The 23,444-nt window shown below is 38.4% G+C and overlaps 3 protein-coding genes across 4 annotated transcripts; 2 read left to right on the top strand and 1 right to left on the bottom strand.

Annotated features, from left to right (window-relative positions):
• The first annotated feature begins 3,350 nt into the window (after positions 1-3,350).
• Smu1 (Smu1 spliceosomal factor) lies at positions 3,351-12,907 on the top strand. Its single transcript, XM_069501210.1, has 12 exons — positions 3,351-3,588; positions 3,672-3,738; positions 4,306-4,564; positions 5,382-5,585; positions 6,181-6,301; positions 7,371-7,575; positions 8,534-8,661; positions 9,502-9,628; positions 9,778-9,930; positions 10,343-10,507; positions 12,031-12,161; positions 12,786-12,907. Exons 1-11 carry the CDS (start codon positions 3,563-3,565, stop codon positions 12,127-12,129), a joined length of 1,554 nt encoding a protein of 517 aa, XP_069357311.1. The 5' UTR covers positions 3,351-3,562; the 3' UTR covers positions 12,130-12,161; positions 12,786-12,907.
• Positions 12,908-13,541: 634 nt separating this feature from the next.
• Positions 13,542-17,843, bottom strand: Cdk2 (Cyclin-dependent kinase 2). 2 transcript variants are annotated; one of them, XR_011237204.1, is made up of 5 exons: positions 17,662-17,843; positions 16,264-16,459; positions 15,647-15,919; positions 14,103-14,575; positions 13,542-13,966 (listed from the first exon to the last, which is right to left on the bottom strand). XR_011237204.1 is itself a non-coding variant. In XM_034972459.2 (4 exons), exons 1-4 carry the CDS (start codon positions 17,775-17,777, stop codon positions 14,213-14,215), a joined length of 948 nt encoding a protein of 315 aa, XP_034828350.1. In that variant the 5' UTR covers positions 17,778-17,843; the 3' UTR covers positions 13,542-14,212. The 2 variants fall into 2 exon arrangements, 1 of the variants encoding a protein (XP_034828350.1); XM_034972459.2 differs by having other exon boundaries at positions 13,542-14,575.
• Positions 17,844-18,378: 535 nt separating this feature from the next.
• LOC117985697 (ATP synthase mitochondrial F1 complex assembly factor 1) lies at positions 18,379-22,284 on the top strand. The gene is made up of 5 exons (XM_034972460.2): positions 18,379-18,792; positions 18,976-19,093; positions 19,558-19,761; positions 20,753-20,848; positions 22,046-22,284. Exons 1-5 carry the CDS (start codon positions 18,539-18,541, stop codon positions 22,211-22,213), a joined length of 840 nt encoding a protein of 279 aa, XP_034828351.1. The 5' UTR covers positions 18,379-18,538; the 3' UTR covers positions 22,214-22,284.
• The last annotated feature ends 1,160 nt before the right edge of the window (positions 22,285-23,444 follow it).

Here is a 23,444-nt window from a genome sequence, read left to right as displayed (position 1 = left end):
CCAAATCAAATCAATTCTTAATTTATAAAGAGCTATACTAATAGTTTACTTTAATCAACACTACAAAGTTTAAAGTTGGGAATTGTACCCAACTAATTCTATTTAGGGAGTCGAACCCTGAGTTCTTAAGTCATAGACTGAACTTATTCTATTTAGGGAATCGAACCCTAACTTTTTAACAAATCATCTTTGAATGAACTTATTCTATTTGGGGAATCGAACCCTAAGTTTTTAACAAATCATCTTTGATTGAACTTATTCTATTTAGGGAATCGAACCCTAACTTTTTAACAAATCATCTTTGACTGAACTTATTCTATTTAGGGAATCGAACCCTAAGTTTTTAACAAATCATCTTTGACTGACCTTATTCTATTTAGGGAATCGAACCCTAAGTTTTTAACAAATCATCTTTGTCTGAACTTATTCTATTTAGGGAATCAAACCCTAAGTTTATAACAAATCGTCTTTGACGGAACTTATTCTATTTAGGGAATAGAACCCTAAGTTTTTAACAAATCATCTTTGACTGAACTTATTCTATTTAGGGAATCGAACCCTATGTTTTTAACAAATCATCTTTGACTGTACTCATTCTATTTAGAGAATTGAACCGTAAGTTTTTAACAAATCATCTTTGACTGAACTTATTCTATTTAGGGAATCAAACCCTAAGTTTTTAACAAATCATCTTTGACTGAACTTAGTATATTTAGGGAATTGAACCCTAAGTTTTTACAAATCATCTTTGACTGAACTTATTTTATTTAGGGAATCGAACCCTAAGTTTTTAACAAATCATCTTTGAATGAACTTATTCTATTTGGGAAATCGAACCCTAAGTTTTTAACAAATCATGTTTGATTGAACTTATTATATTTAGGGAATCGAACCCTAACTTTTTAACAAATCATCTTTGACTGAACTTATTCTATTTAGGGAATCGAACCCTAAGTTTTTAACAAATTATCTTTGACTGACCTTATTCTATTTAGGGAATCGAACCCTAAGTTTTTAACAAATCATGTTTGATTGAACTTATTCTATTTAGGGAATCGAACCCTATGTTTTTAACAAATCATCTTTGACTGAACTTATTCTATTTAGGGAATCGAACCCAAGTTTTTAACAAATCATCTTTGACTGAACTTATTCTATTTAGGGAATCAAACCCTAAGTTTTTAACAAATCATCTTTGACTGAACTTATTATATTTAGGGAATTGAACCGTAAGTTTTTAACAAATCATCTTTGACTGAACTTATTCTATTTAGGGAATCGAACCCTAAGTTTTTAACAAATCATCTTTGACTGAACTTATTCTATTTAGGGAATCGAACCCTAAGTTTTTAACAAATCATCTTTGAATGAACTTATTCTATTTGGGGAATCGAACCCTAAGTTTTTAACAAATCATCTTTGATTGAACTTATTCTATTTAGGGAATCGAACCCTAACTTTTTAACAAATCATCTTTGACTGAACTTATTCTATTTAGGGAATCGAATCCTAAGTTTTTAACAAATCATCTTTGACTGACCTTATTCTATTTAGGGAATCGAACCCTAAGTTTTTAACAAATCATCTTTGACTGAACTTATTCTATTTAGGGAATCGAACCCTATGTTTTTAACAAATCATCTTTGACTGAACTTATTCTATTTAGGGAATCGAACCCAAGTTTTTAACAAATCATCTTTGACTGAACTTATTCTATTTAGGGAATCAAACCCTAAGTTTTTAACAAATCATCTTTGACTGAACTTATTATATTTAGGGAATTGAACCGTAAGTTTTTAACAAATCATCTTTGACTGAACTTATTCTATTTAGGGAATCGAACCCTAAGTTTTTAACAAATCATCTTTGAATGAACTTATTCTATTTGGGGAATCGAACCCTAAGTTTTTAACAAATCATCTTTGATTGAACTTATTCTATTTAGGGAATCGAACCCTAACTTTTTAACAAATCATCTTTGACTGAACTTATTCTATTTAGGGAATCGAACTCTAAGTTTTTAACAAATCATCTTTGACATAACTAATTTTAGTTAACATAAGTGGTAACTACAAACGCAAAACGCAAAAAGTTAACTTTATTATTCAGACCATCAGCAGATAATTTTGCAATTACCTATTAATAAATTGTGATATTTATTACGATATGTTGCACTTGACCTTGAAATGTTCTTAACTGAAATTTACAAACACACTGTGTCATTTTAACTACAAGATATTGTTTCAACTTGTTCATATTCTACCTAACCTATGAAATGTTTGTGTATAAAAAATGCAATGGATTCCAATGCACATGGGACTTTGTTTACAAACAACAGCTAGCATTACTTGTTGAAATGGACCTCGATATGTACTATTTTTCTTATAAAACATATGAAAGGAGAGTAGAAGGAGGAGAAATCATACAACAATAACAACACAGAATACCTGCCTTTCACTCAATCAAAACAATCAGTTTGTACGACATTTACATAGAAATCGACGATTTGCCGGAATTAGAACGTTTGGATATCTTTCAATAGAAAACTTATTCGCTACTACTCACCGAACCGTAGGCTGCTAACGGGGACAAGACCTCTAAATAAGGTAAAAGCGGGAACCAAAACTAACCTTAACACAACATATCACTTTCATTTTTTTAACACTTCACACTTATTTAAACTACACACAGACACTAATTAAGGTTTTAAACACTTAAATCACATCTTATTTACATGATATTTATAACAAAATAGGCACAAAACAACTTTAAAAACAATCTGACGTTTAGATGCTTAGGGATTATTCGACGAAATCACCGTATCTCGTAATTTGCAAAGGCATTTTGTGAATCATATGGGGTTTTTAAAGAATATACTTCGCGAAAATCTCGATCTCGATGCATTTTTTAGAGAAATTTAGCCGTAAAACTAATAAAACAACAATTATTTGGCAACGAGAGAGCTATTTTGACAGTTCTAAAGTGACTTGCCACAGGCAAGCCAGTTTTTTTTATATAATTTTCTGCGTCGTATAATTTGTTTATAAAAAAGATATTTTGAAGTATTTCGGCTTTTACTGAAATGCATTAGAAAACATTATGAAACTCTTAAATAAATTAATTATACAATGTGATTATGGTGATTTAATAAATAATGAGAACCTTTATGTTTTGTCTGTGGGTTCTATGGATTCCAAAAATCCATAACAAAGAGTGCCTATTATAATATACCTACATCCATAGTTATATGGTAGTGACAAGGTAGTGATCACCGACCAGAAATAAAAGGTAGTGATTATATGTTATTGGTCTGTGATGATTATATACTCTTTGTCAGTGTCAGTGTGGTGTCAGTGGTATCCGTGGTGTCGTTAGTTTCCAAAAAAATTTTGTTTATCCTATCCAATAAAATAATAATAATATTCCTCGACAATTCCCTCAGTTTTTTGGTTTATGATTGCTATGCCATTGCACATAGATTTATCGCAGTAAATGGTATTAAGGAACACCCAATTACACGAAGATTTTCTAACTTTTAATTGAGTAAATACAAAACAAAACAATGTCCATAGAAATAGAATCTGCGGAGTAAGTATAAAGGCTTTTTATCGTTTTTTAAAATGAATGGGAGTTTTCGATGATATAATATTGTTCTTGTATTTGTTTTTCAGTGTTATTCGCCTCATTCAACAATACCTCAAAGAGTCTAACCTCACCAAAACATTACAAACATTGCAGGTTAGTTCAGATAATATTATAATTTGCTTACAAATCCTTATTTTATTAATAAAAAATGTACTGCCGGTTCTTATGTTGGAACCTGAAAATAAGTAATCGAAAAATGGCAGTCATTTATGGTATAGTTAAGTAAATTTTACACGAGATCCTTATCCGAGAGTAAACTTGATATTTGGCAAGTTTTCAATACAAAAACTGTCATTACGCCCAATGCATTCCTCTTTAACAGTAAAGGAAAACATCGTGAAGAATCCTGCATGTCTAAACGTTCTCCACAATGTTCTCAAAGGTGTGTGAAGTTTGCCAATCTGAACTTGGCCAGTGTGGTAGATTATGGCCAAACTCTTCTCATTCGGAGAGGAGACCAGTGATGATGTTCAGGAACCCAATACCAACCTCAACACTGCTTTTGCACTCCAACCATTTTTATTTTTTATTTATAGACTATCGCTTGGCTGTAATCAGACCTGGTGGCAAGTGATGATGCAGCCTAAGATGGAGCGCTCTTGCCTAGAAGATGCCTATTCACTCTTGACTTGATATTAAACAAAATCTGTTTATTTGTAGGAAGAAACAGGCGTGTCTCTCAACACGGTAGACAGTGTGGATGGATTCTGTGCAGACATCAACAACGGCCACTGGGACACAGTCCTTAAAGCCACAGCATCGCTCAAGTTACCAGATAAAAAGTTGATGGATCTATATGAACAAGTTGTACTGGAACTGATTGAGTTGAGGGAGCTGGGTGCTGCAAGAACACTGCTGCGGCAAACACAACCCTGCCTACTGATGAAGCAGCAGGAGACTGACAGATATATGCATCTAGGTATGTGACCTACATCAATCAGTACCCATATTATAAATGTGAAAGTGTGTTGGTTTGTCCTTCAATGACGTTGCAACAGAGCAACGGATCAACGTGATTTTTGCATGGGTATAGTTAAAGACCTGGGGAGTGACATAGGAGTTTTATCCTGGGAAATCAAACAGTTAGTCTGCTAGTCTGTGATAAGATTGACTTAAAGTTAGATAATTTCAGCTAGGTTCGGAATTTACAGCCCTAGGAGGATGCTATCTCGCTACAACTTTCCAATTTTGATGGTAGCTTGGCATGGTGTGGTAAAATTGATAGAAACAAGTGTTTGAAACACTAGCTAATGCCCGCGACTTCGTACGCGTGGATTAAGTTTTTGAAAATCAGTGCCCTTAGTATAAATGCGAAACTGTGTTTGTTTGTTGGTTTGTCCTCCAATCACGTCGCTATGGTGTAACGAATTGAAGTGGTTTTTTGCATGGGTATAGATAAAGACCTAGAGAGTGACATAGGCTACTTTTTATTTCGGAAAATTAAAGAGTTCTCACAGGATTTTTAAAAAACCTAATTCCACATGGACGAACGAAGTCGTGGGCATCAGCTAGTTCCTAAATTAAGATACTTTCAGCCAAACTTACAACCTTGACATTCTGCTTTAGTTCCTACTTCTTAGGCAGCTCAATTTTAGCTCATACCTTTGTTTCCCCAATGTTGCACTGGTATATCATGCGAAAGAAAATTTTGTAAAATTGTATATTTGTTACCCCTTCAAGCCTGAACCAATTTTCCTGAGGCATTCCTTAGTAATATTTTAAATATTCTTTTACAGAAAATATGCTAGCTCGTTCGTATTTCGACCCGCGGGAGGCCTACGGCGGGGCTCGAGGAACGGCGGGAGGGGGCAAAGAGTGGAGACGCGCGGCGCTCGCTGCGGCTTTGGCAGGCGAAGTTTCTGTAGTCCCGTCGTCACGTCTGCTGGCTTTGTTGGGGCAGGCACTCAAGTGGCAACAGCATCAGGGGCTGTTACCCCCTGGTAAGTGTATAATCAACTCATCAACAGCCGATAGACGTTCACTGCTGGACATAGATCTCTTGTAGGGACTGCCACACGCCACGGTCTAGAAAAGAACTAGAAAATTGAATAGTTCCTACTTCTGTATCAAAAACGGCCAAGTGCGAGACGGACATCACTAAGGGTTCCATACCATCAACAAGAAATAACACTTCTTAATTTCTTTGTGACCACAAATTCACTGTGTTCTGATTTTTCCCCTTGCTTGTGCAATAAGACATTGCTGCCTGCCTTTCATAATTCTAAGTCAACGGGACTTAACAAACACAACAGACAATGATGTGATCTATAAAGGTTATTTTTTCTCTGGAGATACAAACCCTTAAAAATGGAGGTAACCTTAATTCATCCATATTAATATTATAAATGCGAAAGTGTGTCTGTCTGTCTGTCTGCTAGCCTTTCACCTTTCCGTTTAACCGATTTTGACGAAATTTGTTCCCAGTTCCGAAGTTCCCATGGGATTTTGAAAAACCTAAGTCCATGCAGACGAAGTCGCGGGCATCATCTAGTATTAAATATTTTCTTCAATTTTTAAGAATTATTTTCCTTCTAGGTACAACCATCGATTTGTTCAGAGGCAAAGCTGCAATAAGAGATGAAGAAGATGATCAGTGCCCAACACAGCTCTCCAAAATGATTAAGTTTGGCCAGAAATCACATGTTGAATGCGCAAGGTATTTATTTATTTTACATTATTATGTTTTGCCTTTATTTGAGGGCATTTATTTCCGATACAAGTTCGCCATTGACTGCAATCTCATCTGGTGTTAAACTCTTACACCTTTTCACTTCAATTGAGAGGAAATGAAACAGTGATATGCGAGGGTGACCTGTGGGCAGTGGGGTGTACAGGGTTTGAAGCCAGGGTAGGCACTAGTTAAGTAGGAGCCTGTTTACTGGCAGGTCATTATGAAAAATATGCATTGAGCTATTCAACTGGGGTAAGCAGTGCATTTATGCCTCTATGACCTGCACGCCACTGCCTGTGGGTGAGCTTATTGTCATTCTTCACCTTTTCTGGTAATTACATATTATGCTCTTGAGTCTAGACATACATCGATAAATCTCCCAATACAGGTATGCAGGTACATGGTCAGAGGCGTTTTAATGAAACACTAAATATATAGAGCGATATATTGCACTGCGCAAGTGCAAGTTCAGATACCTTTTGCGTAACACCAACTGTAGCTTACATAAAATACCAGGAGAGCATGGGAGCATAGGCCTTAGGAGGCTAGACTCAGGCACTATACAGTGGGACAAGGCTATCTTGGCGCGTGGCGAAAATCGGAACTAACGTTGCCGTCAAGTGTCCCCTTTGTTCTTATTTGAATATTCTAAGCCTTTGTTCTCCAACAGCGCCCCCCTGTCAATGTCTTTCAAGTGCCAAGAGGAGCTAGAGCCAACACTGTAGAAATTTCCATACAACACTTTTATACACTACAGCTTATATAGCAACTAGCTGATGCCCGCGACTTCCCGTAGGAACTTTGATTTTGCGGGATAAAAAGTAGCCTTGTCACTCTCCATGTCTTTATCTATAGGTACCCATGTAAAAAATCACGTAAATCCGTTGCACCGTTGCGACGTGATTGAAGGACAAACCAACAAACCACCAAAGAAACACACTTTCGCATTTATAATAAGGGTACTGATGTCATTAAATCATGAAATAAGCCTAAAATCATTAAGAGAAATCTTTTGATATCTTCAAACCTTTATCAAACACGCCTTGTATTCCAGGTTCTCTCCAGACGGGCAATACCTAGTCACGGGTTCAGTAGATGGCCTAGTGGAAGTGTGGAACTTCACAACGGGCAAGATACGTAAGGATCTCCGTTATCAAGCTCATGACGAGTACATGAGCATGGAGGAAGCTGTGTTGAGCTTAGCGTTTGCTCGTGATAGTGACACATTGGCTGCTGGCTCCAATGACGGCAAGATCAAAGTAAGATTTTCTCATCTTATAACATAACATAATTTAGTTTCTCTCACTTGCTCGGCAATTGATTGGCTTGACAGACAGGACAGCAGACAGACAATGAAGTGATCCTATAAGGGTTTCTTATCAGTATTTAGTTCTTCGAAAAAGAACATTTTACTTGGCGAAAGTGTTCATTGTTTCAAAACTTGTGTTTCAAAGTTTCAATCTTCATAATTCAATATAACAGTACAAATTACATGTACAGCACGCGGCCGAAAGTAATGTACATCGGCCTTTAGAATTGCATTTCGGCTTTGTAGAGAGTTGTCTCTGTCACTCATACCGTTATGACCACATATGACGTTTTGTCGGTCTCAACGACAGACAGGTGCTCTACAAATCTGCTATCTTTTTATAAAGGTCGATGTAGCTCGAGCTGAGGGTAAGGAGGGAACTTGCGCTCTTTATATATATCTTCAAGATATTGAGAGGGAAGGTTTGCAATGCAGACATATTGGCGCAGGTTAGTCTGTGTGCCCCGGAGAGGTACGTGGAGCGGAGACGCCGGCCGCCGCTGCTGGCCGTGCCGTACGGGCGTACCAACTTAACTTCGTAGCCGAAAAAATAGATATTTTTTGTTGCTCTCTGACTGAGCTCACAAGGATAACAATAAGATAGCCGTTAAGTAGTAGATTAATAATGGTCGTTGTAAATAATTTATTTTTTAATTTTAAGTATAATTATTGTTACTAGGTATAAGATAGATAAGAGTGCACTGTCGCATTAGGACTCCCCTGTAAGGACAGTGCACATTATGGTATAATAATAAAGTACATTACTTTCGGCCGCTTACTTTTATTTATTGTTTTCTCGCAAAGGAGAAAAGAGTACTATACAAGTCTCGGCCGGAATAGCAGTTCATGATTTCGTTTAGGGTGAGGGTTATAACACAATCCCTTACATACATAACACACATGTGCAGGTATGGAAAGTGTCGTCAGGTCAGGTGCAGCGCAAGCTGGAGCGCGCGCACGCGAAGGGCGTCACGTGTCTGCAGTTCACGCGCGACAACACGCAGATCCTCTCCGCATCCTTCGACCGCACTATCAGGTGAGTTATTTGTGGTAACTTATCAGTAATAATCAGTACTATCATCTCTCTTCGTTTTCGCTAGCGTTCTTTTTAAACCCTGTGTTTATCCTAATCCTAATCTATATATATATAAAAGGAAAAGGTGACTGACTGACTGACTGACTCAATATCTTGATTTAAATTTTAAAACTGACAGACTTTCATACAAATTTCAAACCCCTTAATTTTCTACTTATGGGCAAAATTTTTCTTACTTCAAAACTGACAGACTTTCATACAAACTTCAAATCCCTATTTCACCCTTATAGGGGTTGCATTTTTAATGCCATATTTTATTAAGCTCATTTTATGTTAAAATCTCATTGTTAAAGATCAACCCTAAGGGTGTAAAATAGGAGTTTAAATTTTGTTTACTCCACGCGGACGAAGTCGCGGGCATAAGCTAGTAATATTATAAATGTGAAAGTGTGGATGTTTGGATGTTTGTTACTCAATCACGCAAAAAAACTACTGGACGGATTTGGCTGAAATTTGGAATGGAGATAGATTATACCCTGGATTATTAACACAATAGGCTACTTTTATCCCGGAAAATCAAAGAGTTCCCGCGGGATTTTGAAAATGTAAATCATGCGGACGAAGTCACGGGCATCAGCTAGTTTTTGAATAAGGAGGTATAAATATTCATGGGTGGCGGTAATCACTTAACATCAGGTGAAGCGCCTGCTCGTTTGCTCGCCATTTTTATTAAAAAAAATAACCAGTGGTTTTACGCCTCTATGGACTGCACGCCTTTGACTTGAATTCCCGAAAAATTCTTCGTAGAGTCTTAAAAATAAATAAGTCCTACTTTTACAGAATCCACGGGCTCAAATCTGGCAAGATCCTCAAAGAGTTCCGCGGACACACGTCCTTCGTCAACGAAGCGGTGTTTACTCCGGATGGTCATAGCGTGCTCAGTGCTTCTTCTGATGGTACAGTCAAGGTAATATTCTCACCATCATCATCATCATCAACCGACAGACGTCCACTGCTGGACATAGGTCTCTAGTAAGGACTTCCACACGCTACTTTTTGATGCTTCTGCCAAATTAACTTAATTTAAAGTGTTAAAGTTTGCTTATCTTTCCACAGGTATGGTCGGTGCGGACTGGCGAGTGCACGGCGACCCTCAAGCCCCTGGGGTCCGGGGAACCCCCCGTCAACTCCCTGCTGTTGACGCCGAAGAACCCTGACCACTTCGTAGTGTGCAACCGCACTAACACCGTAGTCATTATGAACATGCAGGTACGTTATTGGTCCACAAATATTATAAAAAAAGATTCTGACGAATTGAGAACCTCCTCATTTTTAGAAGTCGGTTAAAAATAAGAATAAATGTATCATCATCATAATCAACTCATCACCAGCTCACAACAGAGCAAGGGTCTCCTCTCAGAATTAGAATCGGTTTGGCCATAGTCTACCACGCTGGCCAAGTGTGGATTGGCAGACTTCACACACCTTTGAGAACATGGAGAACTCTTATGCAGGTTTGCTCACTGAGTTTTCCGTCACGGAAAAAATGAATGTCTACTCACTCTTAAAGAATGTGTTTAATTTTTTTCATTGGTATGGTAATTTTGGATATAATGTTTGCGGTGATTTTCATTTATTAGAAAAGTGATGATTTTATTCGTCTTATTAAAAAAAATTGTAGGGTCAGATAGTGCGTTCATTCTCGAGCGGGCGTCGCGAGGCGGAGGGCGGGTCGCTGGTGTGCGCCGCGCTGGGCGCGCGCGGTAGACTCGTGTACTGCGCGGGAGAGGACCTCGTGCTCTACGCTTTCTGCGCGGCCAGCGGGAAACTGGAGAGGACTATTAATGTAAGTTGCGTACATACCAGCCCAACGAAGGCAAACAAATGGGTTTTGTTAGCCTTAAGTCCGGACCGTATTATAAGTCCCGCAAATTGCTATTGCGCTGGAACCATGTCTCATTAACATCGAAATGACGTCAGCCGACATAAAAATATACCACTAGTTCGAAACTTCAGTCTAGTGCTGACGTCATTAAAATGGCGGCCACGCGCATTAGCAATTTACGGGAGTACAGCGACGCTGCACAAAGCGTCAAAATATTTCAATCATTTCGTATGAGTGCATGTCGCACTAGAGTGGCCCTGCACACTACAGACCGTTTACTTTTACGCATTTTATCCCGGAAAATCAAAGAGTCCCCACGAGATTTTTAAAAACCTAAATACAGCTAAACGGAGTCCTTTCACCTTGACTCCCACTTTCCGAGGTGTCGTTCCTATCACCGATCATATTGATCTCTTAGGTCTCGACATTTCAGCCAATATCAACTTCGGAAGGGCTATCGAAGCTAAAGCCAAGACTGCTGCCAAAAAACTTGGTATTCTCAACAAAGTCAAGCAGTACTTCACGTCGCACCAACTGGTAACCTTATATCAGGCCCAGGTCCGGTCGTGCATGGAGTACTGCAGTCATCTCTTCGATGGCTCTGCTAAATACCAAATAGCCGCTTTAGACGCCGTTGATAGTCGAGCCAGGAGACTTATAGGCGAAGATTCACCACTTTTGGGGAAGCTTCAAAGTCTTGATCACCGCCGAAAAGTTGCCGGCCTATCGGTGTTTTACAGGATATATTTCGGAGAGTGTGCGCAGGAGCTGTTCGATCTTGTCCCTCCCTCACCTTTCTACCACCGTACCGCAAGACACCGGGCGAGTTTTCACCCCTATGTCGTCAACATTCCATCTTCGCGCACGAAACGCTTTGCGTCCTCATTCCTTATACGCATGGCTAGGGTCTGGAATACTCTTCCTAGATCAGTGTTTCCTGTCAATTATAATCCGGGTATCTTTAAAACAAGAGTGAATAGGCACCTTCTAGGCAAACGCGTACCATCTTAGGCCATATCATCACTTTCCATCAGGTGTGATCGTGGTCAAGCGTGCGCCTATAACGAATAAAAAAATAAAAAAATCCACGAGGAAAAATTCGCGGGTATCAGCTTATTCATGATAAAAAAGGAATTTGTAAAAGTTTTGCGAAAATTTTGAGTAGTTTTAGCTAACACTAGCTTATGCTCGCGACTTCGTTCGCCTGGACTACTAAAATTTCAAACCTCTGTTTCACCCCCTTGGTGGTTGAATTTTCAAAATTCTTTCTTAGCGTCATACTAGCTGTCTGCATGCCAAATTTCAGCCTGATCCGTCCAGTAGTTTGAGCTGTGCGTATAGATAGATCAGTCAGTCAGTCACCTTTTCCTTTTATATGTTTAGATTTAATTGGTAGATTAAACTAGTTAACGATTCAAAAGCACTTGTAATAAGTCTACTTGAATAAAATATATTCTATTCTAAAAAAAAATTATTACTTGCAGATTCACGAAAAAGCTGTAATAGGTATGACTCACCACCCGCATCAAAATCTGTTGGCCACCTACAGTGAAGACGGGCTACTCAAGTTGTGGAGACCGTGAACGTGTACTTGAGTTGACGCGTGCATTTATACGTACCATTACGCACGGTCCACTAGTCGCCCGGCAACTCGGTCGACGGCGACCGTTACGGCGATTACGCACTGCAATTCCGTCATCCGAGTTCTATATACGTCATCCGTGAGAATACCAGCGATTATCTATGACATATTTTTGACGACCTCCCTGGCGCAGTTGTGAGCGCTGGGGTCTTAGTGGGAGGTCCTGGGTTCGATTCTTAGCAGGGGTTTGGAATTTTATAATTTCTAAATTTCTGGTCTGGTCTGGTGGGAAGCTTCGGCCGTGGCTAGTTACCACCCTACCGGCAAAGCCGTGCCGCCAAGCGATCTAGCATTACGGTACGATGCCGTGTAGAAACCAAAGGGGTATGGGTTTAATAAAAACTGTCAAACCCTTCCAGGTTAGCCCGCTATCATCTTAGACTGCATCATCACTTACCACCAGGTGAGATTGCAGTCTTGGGCTAACTTGTATCTGAATAAAAAAATAAAATAAAAAAAACATGATATGTGATAAGCTTCCATACAAAACAAAAAGGTATTTTCACGGACTCGGATCGGATGAGTGCGTAACCGCCGTAACGGTCGCCGTCGACTGAGTTGCCGGACGACTAGTCGACCGTGCCTAATGGGCTTAAGTTTTTATTCAAGTATGGACTGAGACTTTTTTAAGCCTGGTATGTCGCTATGAAAATAGTGTTCATACTTTTAGTTTTAAATGACTTACTTATAGTATAAAATAATAAATACGTATTAAAATTGTTTATTGAGTTTTCTTTGTAACCTAAGTCCTTCATAGGGTTGTAACGCATGTCGTTTTATTAGTGGAAGCCAAGCTTTATACATACAAATGGTTGATTAATATTAGGGAATACCATAATTCGCGACAGTTCGACATGGCTCTCGGGGTTTGAGGCGGGGGACGCTCCCCACAGCACCCGCTCTATCTCTCGCCGGGTTAGCGAGACGTCCCCACCTCGATAGCCATGTCGACCTAGTCGCCAACTATCGATAGGTTTTTTTGATAAGAAAATCTAATATAATAATTAGTTTAGTGATAAGGTCGCCCTTTGTTTTTTTTAAGTACTGAACCTATTCTCACTCTCTGTAATTTTGTTAACAGTAAAGTTGTTTAAATTATAATAATACTAGCCTGGCGTGTCTCAGAGAGCACGTAAAGCCGTCGGTCCTACGCCTGATCTCTCTGCGGTCGTGTCGGATTTCCGTCCCATCGGGCTTTAAGAGTGAGGGAATAGAGTGCACCTGTCTTGTACACTATATTATCTCCTAATCTGGCCTCCTAATCCTAAATATTACAGAAGTAATATTAGGGAACGAGGGTTATATTACATAAGTAATATTAGGGAATGAGGGTTATAAAATTAAACGGCTATGTACATGTTAAATGTCCACAAATATTTATTTAGTCCATAATCTCATTTAACTTTAAAATCATCTTTATGTAAAACAAGCCTTGTATAATAATAAATAGAAAAATATCGAGCAATGGCATATCTACCTACTACAAATGGAGTTTCATGTCTGTCTGTCCGTTATTTATGCGTTAGCGCATTATTAATCCAATTTCATTAAATACGACTTAATTCGATAGTTACAGGAAAGCCAGACTTTATACATTAGTTGTTAATTAGTGGTTAGTGATATTGGGGAATTATGAGAGCTAAAAAATTTAATGTTAAAGGTCTACTTTTTATTTAGTCCATAATTCATGTTTATTTAAAACAAGTACATTTATAAAGCCTGACGAGAAAAATAAAATACCTCGACATATTGTGGAAAGCTAATAATAGTGCGACAAGGCTATCTTGGCACTTGAATGACATTGACAGGGGGGCGCTGTTGGAGAACAAAGAAGAACAAAGGGGACACTTGACGGCAACGTTAGTTCCGATTTTCGCCACGCGCCAAGATAGCCTTGTCGCACGGTAACACAAGACCCTAATATACTGTGGCCATATATCAGACACTAGTGGCGCCCCCAGAGCAAGTTTTTTACATTTCTGGTCAGACTATAATTATTATAAAAAGAAATATCGAGTCATTAATCATAGATCGGCGAGGCTGTGTATAGTGGAGGAGGAGGAGGCTGGCATGGCAGGCAACGCTGGGGGGACGAGGCGCGCGTCCGCGAAGTACGGGTGCTGAAGCGCGGCGCGCGCCGACACGCGCTCGCTGGGCTCGTAGCGAAGCATCGCTTCGAACAGCGTACAAGCGTGGACTGAAGCGCGCGCGGTTGTGGGAAGAAGCGTCCGTGCTTCGCGCTTCGGCCAGCGCGGGAACGCTGCGCGGTAGTCGGGCAGCAGCCGGGCTCCCGGCCACACGTCGTCGCCCGGTGTGCCGAGAGCTCTGAACACTCTGAATAGTTGATCGATTTCGCTGTCGCCTGGGAAGAGGGTTTTACCGCTTACCTGAAATTAAACATAAAAAATCTGATCATTATTTTAATGAACAATAATTTTACTCGTAAGTCATAACTCATAATCATCATTGATAGTCGCAAAATTCTTCCAAGTAATCTTCATATCAGTCATGTTTTGCTGTCGCCGTGCTGAGGACGCGGCCGTCGCAAGGGCAACGACGTGCGAGTTAAGCGAACGATGCAACGCATTTGCAACCTTAACGCGTAATCCTACGGCTTAATTCTCTCTGCACACCATTCAGCGTAAATGTGTTTGCGTGATTGCGTATAACTATAACGTATATAACTAATACTAATATAACTATACGTATAACTATGTAAAGTATGTTTAAGTATAAGCAAGGCGGCGACATGCGTTCTGTATAGTTTCAACTGGTATACAGGAGCCAATGCCTTGTTATTAGGATTTCTATGGGTGAGGTGTAATGATCTTCCATGCGAGTGCTAAAAACAGCTGTACAAAGTTTCAAATTAATCAGATAAGCGATATGCGAACACATAGGTAACGAACAGACAAACATTATTTTTTTGAAATGAGGGTAGGTTGTGTCAAGCCTTCTCATCGTCAATTCCTCAGTGCCTCAAGACGAAAGTCTTTAACCAGTGTGTTCTTCCCGTCCTCACCTATGGTGCTGAAACGTGGACACTGAATTTTCAAAGTCGCTCAGCGAGCTATGGAGAGGGCTATGTTAGGAATTTCCTTGAGGGACAAGATCAGAAATGAGGAGATCCGCAGGAGAACCAAGGTCACTGACATAGCTCAAACTATTAGCAAGCGGAAGTGGCAGTGGGCAGGTCATGCCTGTCGTAGAGGCGATGGCCGTTGGAGCCGGAAAGTCCGTGAGTGGAGACCGCGTTTAAGCAAGCGTAGTGTGGGACGCCCTCCAGCGCGATGGACCGACGATATAAAGAGGCTGGCGGGAAGTAGCTGGATGAGGAAGGCTGAGGACCGGGTGTGGTGACGCTCTTTAGGGAAGGCCTATGTCCAACAGTGGACGTCCACAGGCTGATGATGATGATGATGATGATGATGAGGGTAGTAACAAATTGTAATACTAACCATTTCAGCATAAATGCAAGCCAGGCTCCACACGTCGACGGCCGTGGAGTAGAACTTGGTCCCGAGCAGTATCTCTGGGGCTCTGTACCACAGAGTTACCACCTCGTGCGTGTACGCTCGCACTGGGATGCCGAACGCCCGTGCGAGACCAAAGTCTGCCAGCTTGATGTGACCTTCGGTGTCCACTAGAAGGTTCTGGGGTTTGAGGTCGCGGTGTAGCACGCGGTGTGCGTGGCAGTATGCTACTCCTTCTAGTAACTGTTGGAGGTAGCTCTGGAAATAATATTAAACCACTTTAACATTGTTAAATTGCAATACCCTCTTATAGACAGGTAAAAAAACTTTACTTAAAAAATTCCATAGGAACTCTTTGATTTCCCGTGATAAAAAGTAGCCTATGTCATTCTCCAGGTCTTTAACTACACCCATGCAAAAAATCATGTCGATCCGTTGCTCCATTTCAACATGATTGAAGGACAAACCAACAAACCAACACACTTTCGCATTTATAATATGGATAGTGATGATAGGCAGATGTGATGAATGATGGATGGACTTAGTCACACCATAAGGGTTCCTTTTCTACCATTTTGACACAGAACCCTTAAAATGATTACCTTAACAACATCAAGTTTCAAAGGGCCCTTAGTCAATTCCATGAGCTTCTTAAGGTCCATGTGCAGAAACTCAAACACCAGGAACAGTTTGGTGTCGGCCAGGACTATGTCAAGCAACTGCACCACTGCCGGGTGCTTCAGGTCCCGCAACACGGAGATTTCCCGCAAAGCTGTCGATGGTACTCCTTCTGGCTCACTGGAAATTAAAACATTCATATTATTTTACATGAAATGAAATGGGATGGGAAATGGGAATTAAATAGGAATGAATACTTCCAAAAATGCGGAGGTACTCAATTTGGCGTGTTTATTTGTCTATTGCTCTACTCCACCAATTTAAGACTCATCATCATGATCAACCCATCACCGGCTCACTACAGAGCGCGGGTCTCCTCTCAGAGTGAAAAGTGTTTTGGCCATAGTCTACCACGCTGGCCATGTGCGGATTGGTAGACTTCACACACTTTTGAGAACATTATGGAGAACTCTCAGGCATGCAGGTTTCCTCACGATGTTTTCCTTCACCGTTAAAGCAAGTGATATTTAATTAATTAAAACGCACATAACTCCGAAAAGTTAGAGGTGTGTACCCGGGATCGAACCCCCGACCTCCGATTAGAAGGCGGACGTCCTAACCACTAGGTTATCACAGCTTAATAGCCTTTGAATTTAAGAGTATCTTGTCTATATATATCCTGAAAATTTCAGCTTTCTAGCGTCATCCAGATGGAAGCTATGACTGCTGGAAAATACGACAAAACGCTTCGAGAAAAGGTACATAGTGCTCCGTTCTTTAGTTTTGCTCGTCTTGGCAGGGCACTACCGTGCTCCCTGATAAAAGGAAAAGTTGACTGACTGACTGAATTTTAAACGTACAGTTCAAACTACTGGACGGATGGGGCTGAAATTTGGCATGCAGATTATAACATAATGACTCAGACATCCGCTAAGGGTTTTTGAAAATTCAACCCCTAAGGGGTAAAACAGGGGTTTAGTGTAATCCACGCAGTCGCGGCAATAAGCTAGATTTTGATGATGATAAAGAGACATGTTCTAGATGATAAGGTAACTAACTGCAAACCAAAGTAAGCTCTTGGAAATGAGAGAAAATTGAAATGGGAATTATAGGCAGTAAGTAGTTGATCCGGATCTTGAAAATGTTAAATTAGAAAATAAAGATTGACTTTATCTTAAAATTAATGTAAACATTAGTGACAAATGCACATATAAATCGAGTAGACTGTAGGATTACGAGCATTACTTAATAACTTGTAGATAGTTAATTAGCCTTATCTCATACTCAAATTCTCTTGTAATTTAATAACTTTAATCTATTTAGAATAAAACAACCACCTCGCATGATGAGTTGAATCTGTCAATTTACGCGCCAAAACTTACTTTTCAAGTTTAATTTTCTTCAATGCAATATCTTTACCAGTTAATTTATCTCGTGCTTTGTAAACTACGCCATATGTCCCTTCGCCAATTTTTTCAACTCTTGAATAATTCTCCATTTCAATGTAAATAATAAATGTTTACAAAATTGAGGTTTTTGTTAGGCCTAGAAACATTTTTTGATTTTTTCAATAATCACCACAGAATATAATTTTTTTTTTTTTTTTAATTTATTTTACGGCCCTGGATAACAGTCTTTTAAGGCCTAGAATATAATTTTCTAGACACTAACCACAGACCAATAACTTGTTGTAACTTTTACTGTTAGAGCTAAACAAAGGTTATGTTGACTCAAATATTTTAAAGAAATAATTGATTTGTTTTGTTGTTTTTGAAGTTATTGTGCAATTGTGGGTTGCAGTATAATAGGCTACAATAGCTGAAGCGAACGTAAAATAGACGGAATAACATTTCACAAGTATGTACCTCTGCTTGAGCGAGAGGGACTGAGGGGGCCCGCTAGTTGCATATCTGGTATATCTGTGGGTGCTGGCAAAGTGACAGTAAGTAAACATCATAATGTTATTGGTGATATTGGTCTGTGATAAACATATGAATCGTGTATGAATCGCATCTCTAGTATATAGTAGATAATCTATGCGCAGCACAGAGAGGCTCAAAAGGGCTAGAACCCAGAGCCGTAAAACCAGTTAAAAAACACAGACTAGTAACCCAAAGTGCCCATTAATAACCTATAAAAATGTTACGTAAATAATAACCGATTATTATCTTTCTCTCTATTACAGCAAGAAATTGTTGTGTTAGACTGTTAGTAAAACATTATTTATCGTTTCTAGTTCTATATATCTATTAGTTGGGCATGGCAATTAGTTTGAAGGGATTGATCAGCGCCTCCATAAAACATTCCTCTATTTTCCGTACCATAATGACTACATCTAGTAAATCAGAGAAAGCACTGGAGAATCTACAAAAGAATCCCTACTTTGATAAGTATGCCGAGCGAATCGCCGCCCTACAGAAGACTTCCCCAGAAGAGTTTCTTAGAAAAGTTGAAGAACGGGAGAAGAGCAAGAATGCTGAGAAAAAAAAGAAATTTGGATCTGTTGATACAAAGTTAGTATTTTTCGGATTTAATTCAATAAAATGTCGAAAAAGTACGACTGTATTATGGAGCCCTCGGTGCGCGAGTCTGACTCGCACTTGGCCAGCGTTTTAAAAAAAAAATATTTCTAGCAACAATTTTTTAGTGAGTTTGCTGTCAGTGTTTTTGTTTATTGTTTATATATTATTTTGCAGACAATTTTCATCAGTACTGAATCCAAAAGAGACGCTCACCGAAGATCTGACAGTACAAGATAAAAAGTTAAGTGATATATTCAAAGTGGAACTTGTAAAGGACAAAGATGCAGCCGAGGTAAAAACTCATCATTCTCAGCCTGTTAACCTACTAATGCCGCTGATTCTGTTGTCCTTCTCTAAACTAAATTTAGAGTATCTGCATCTTTTGTTTTTAATATTGCTAAAAAAGGACGGAACATGAATTTTACATTTAAAGACTCTAAGTTTTAGTGCATGCTACAAATTTAAACCATAAGCTCGTGACTGGCAGCTAAAGTCACGAGGTTTGTCAGCTCTAAATTTTTAAAACTATCAAACTGTGTCTGTCCTTTTCATATTACATTAGTAAGAAGCGGATGTGAAATGTGAATTCTCTAAAATTTTGTTGTGCTCAGAATCAGTACCAATGTCCTCATAGTGGGCAAAAGTGTGGCAGCAATAAGTTTACATTTTATCTTGTTGAGAGACATCTCCTAATGTCTTCTGGAAGCTTATTATAAAACCATAAGAATTACCAACAAATGAATTGTTAACTTTCAGGTACAAATCATATGGGAGGTATACCATAAAAACAAGGAGGTTATATCTGCTACAATACCAAAAGATCTATACAGTCAAATTCACCAGAATATGAAGCAGTACCCCACTTTCTTGTTCCCATTGCCAAGATCGGAGGGCTATGAATATGTTATGTGCCAGTGTTACAGACATGCTGTGCATTTTACTCCACTTCTTGCATATCAGGTATATAACATTTTTATGAAGACTGAAGGCAGAAACAAATTATAATATTACTAGCTGATGCCTGCGACTTCGTCCGCGTGAGTTACGATTTTTAAAATTCACGTGGAAACTCTTATATTTTGCGGGATAAAAAGTAGCCTATGTCCTTTCCCAAGATGCAAGGAATCTTTGTACCAAATTTCAAAATCAGTTTAGCGGATGGGCCGTAAAAAGCTAGCTGGCAGACAGACACTTTCGCATTTATAATATTAGTATGGATTGTTATAGGTATCTGGATTATACTAAAACACTGAACTGTGCAAATTGTCGGAAGTAAGTACCTCAAAGTAATAATTGTTGATATTAAAATGGTATTTTATACGAATCAATAATTTTTTTTAAAAATATTATTTGAAAAATATAAGAAATAACAAAAACGTATTTGAAACAATAAAGAATGCTGTTTTCGGAACTCTTCTTCTTTTCTTCTCTATGGCTCTTTGTACTTGCAAAAATTCCGCCAATGTCATATCAGTGAAGAAAACAATGTTGCACACAATTACAGTACGTGGCCGAAAGTAATGTACAGCGGCCTTTAGAATGACATTTCGGCTTTGTAGAGCGTTGTCTCTATCACTCATACCAGTGACCCTACCGCGGTTGCTTGACAGCTACAATGTCACGATCGCAATCATCTCTGATTGGTTAATGCTCCCTTACTATTGGCCACAATGCATTGTTGCAACAAGAATCGCACAAATTCAGCTAATCAGAACAATTGAGATTGTAATAATGATTGATGCAGGTTTTAGACAATCGCCCTACTGTATTACCTACGTTTTGTCGGTGTCAACGACAGGGACAGTGCTCTACAAATCTGCTATCTCCTTCTAAAGGTCGATGTACATTACTTTCGGCCGCGTACTTACGAAACTTAAAAATAAAGTCCATAACTTTATCATGTTACTTAACTTACATTAATGTTTTATAACATCTAATTTATTTTACACAGGTCCATCAAGAGAATGCTCCGGAATGCCTAACCATGGTGCATTATACAGAAATGAGTGATAAGGGGATAGTGTTAATGCGTGGAGACTATGACAAGGTAAACAATAAACTTTATCTATAATATAAAAATGAATCACTAAATGTGTTGCTCATCGCAAATCTCGAGAACAGCTGAACCGATTTCGCTAATTCTTTTTTTATAATATTCCTTGAAGTACGAGGATGGTTCTTACAGAGAGAAATTTTTTAAAAAAATTCTGAAAAAGAATCTACTGTTAGGCGGTACGAAGTTCGCCGGGGCGGCTAGTTTATTATAGAACTAGCTGATCCCCGCGGCTTCGCCCGCGTAGATTTAGGTTTTTAAAGATCCCGTATAGTCTATGTCACTCAGGAATAATGTAGCTTTCTACTGGTGAAAGAATTTTTAAAATCGGTTCAGTAGTTCTAAAGATTACCCCCTACAAACAAACTTAACGACATTACCTCTTTATATAATACAACGGGCCGTGCAGCAGAAATCGTAATATTTTAATTTCGCCATAACTTCAAAACCAAACGTCCAATTTTAATCATTCAAAGACCAAATATTATCTCCATAAACTGTTCTTAGTGATGAAATCATTTATTTTGATAAGGATTAATAGCATGAGTAAAATAAACGCGTTTAAATGTAGTCCAAAAAAAATTCAAGATTTTTAAATAAAAAAATGGTTGCTGTGCCTCACTCGACATAGATGGGTATAGTGTGTCGCGGACTTTTTTGTAGATATTTATAAGATCTACAATTAATTAGAACATTTTATGGTTCTATCTTTTATAGTTTAGGCAGCGTACGCAAAATAAGTAACTTTTCTGGTTGATTTTTTACACCTTGTGTCAGAAAAACCCAAATATCTTACGGAACCCTATTTTTTTCCAAAATAAAATATAGCCTATGTTACTCGTGGATAATGTAGCTTTCGAATGGTGAAAGAATTTTTAAAATCGGTCCAGTAGTTTTTGAGCCTATTCAGTACAAACAAACAAACAAACAAAGTTTTCCTCTTTATAATATTAGTGTAGATTAAGAAATAAAATAAAAAAGTTTTTTTCGTATTTTCCGAAAATACAAGTACCTGATTGACCTGATTTTTTGCATGGATATAGTTGAAGACCTGAAGAGTGGAGTGGAGGCTACTTTTTATCCCGGAAAATCCAAGAGATCACATGAAATTTTTGAAAGTCTAATTCCACGCGGGCAGTCTCGGGCATAGGTACAATATAATTAATGTAATTTGTATCCATTTGTTTTCAGAATGCATTAACTGGCAAAGAAGCCCAATGCCTGGCAAATCAGTTCCAAATGTTCTACAATGGTAAAGACAAAAATAAATCTAAATTATTAGAAACATTCACTAAAACCCCTGATTCCTTTAAACACGTGGATTTGATTACCGAATTAGAAAATATTCAATTAGTTTAAATAATATAATCTATAACCTTAATTTTAAAATTCTGTTAACTTATTATATGAATATAGAATAATTCAAACAACTTAAATTAGTTTTATTTACAACTTTTAACACAAAATGAGTTTCACTGTTGTCAAGTCTCGCAAATTGCTATTGCGCTGGAACCATCTCATTAGCATCGAAATGGCGTCATTTGACGTAGGTATATTAAAGTATAAATATACCATCAGCTCGAAACTTCAGTCTTGTGCTGACGTCACTAAAATGGCTGCCTCGCGCATTAGCAATTTGCGGGTCTTAGTAAAGTCTGACACAAAAATAATATTTTTTTTTATGCACTTTTGCATAATGGTTTCAAACATTTCGATTATGCTTGGAAATGTCATGTGCAAAGGCTCTTAACAAGAACAAAAAGGTCTTAATTATTCAATCTGTGGGGATAGTATGAGTACTCTGGGGTATAATAAACAGCAGAAACAACTGCAGAGGTGGATGGAATATGTATTGATATGGACGAGTTGCTCGTACTTTCCATAGGGCTCTGGCTAAATTCAAGTATTCCACTGCTTTTTGACTCTGAAAGTTGGGACCTAGAACATCCAAGATAATCTTTTGGATCCTGTATTATCAGAACTTCGGGTGAGGAATTTGGACTACTACTCGAGACATTTTGACTTGTGGTCTGTGAATTGAATGATGTATTATGTATATCAGGTTGATATTCAGATATATATTTATCAGATTCAGATCGAATTCTTCTAAGTACTGCCATTTCTTTATCTGTGATCTCAGTATAATTTGTAAGATGGGGAAAGTTCTGTTCCAAGTGAATATCTATCTTGTTCATGATGTCAACCAATATATTTGCTTCTTCATTGATAATTATAGTGGAAGGCGAACTGGATATTGAAGATGTTTCAAGCGAACTGTTCAAATTTGTGGTGCATGCTCTTTCGTTTTGACTTTCAAGACTAAATAATATAACACTTTTAGGAGACTCTATTTCACTGTTTAATTTACTATTAGTTAAAATTGGTGAAGTAATTTCTATTTCACTGTTGTCTTCTGTAATATCTCTATTTTGTGTTTCTAACACAAGCTTATTATTATTCTGTTCTGTCGGAGAAACAGTGTCTGTTCGAAAGTTAGAAGTAATCGTTTCTCTATCTTTATTTGATTTCATTATTTTACTCTTTAACTCGGAGAGTTGCAATCTTGTTACAGTTTCCGATCTGATAGCCT

Source organism: Maniola hyperantus, chromosome 10 (genome assembly GCF_902806685.2).
Source record: "Maniola hyperantus chromosome 10, iAphHyp1.2, whole genome shotgun sequence".
Taxonomy (NCBI): domain Eukaryota; kingdom Metazoa; phylum Arthropoda; class Insecta; order Lepidoptera; family Nymphalidae; genus Maniola; species Maniola hyperantus.
This window is presented reverse-complemented; position numbering and strand designations above follow the sequence as displayed.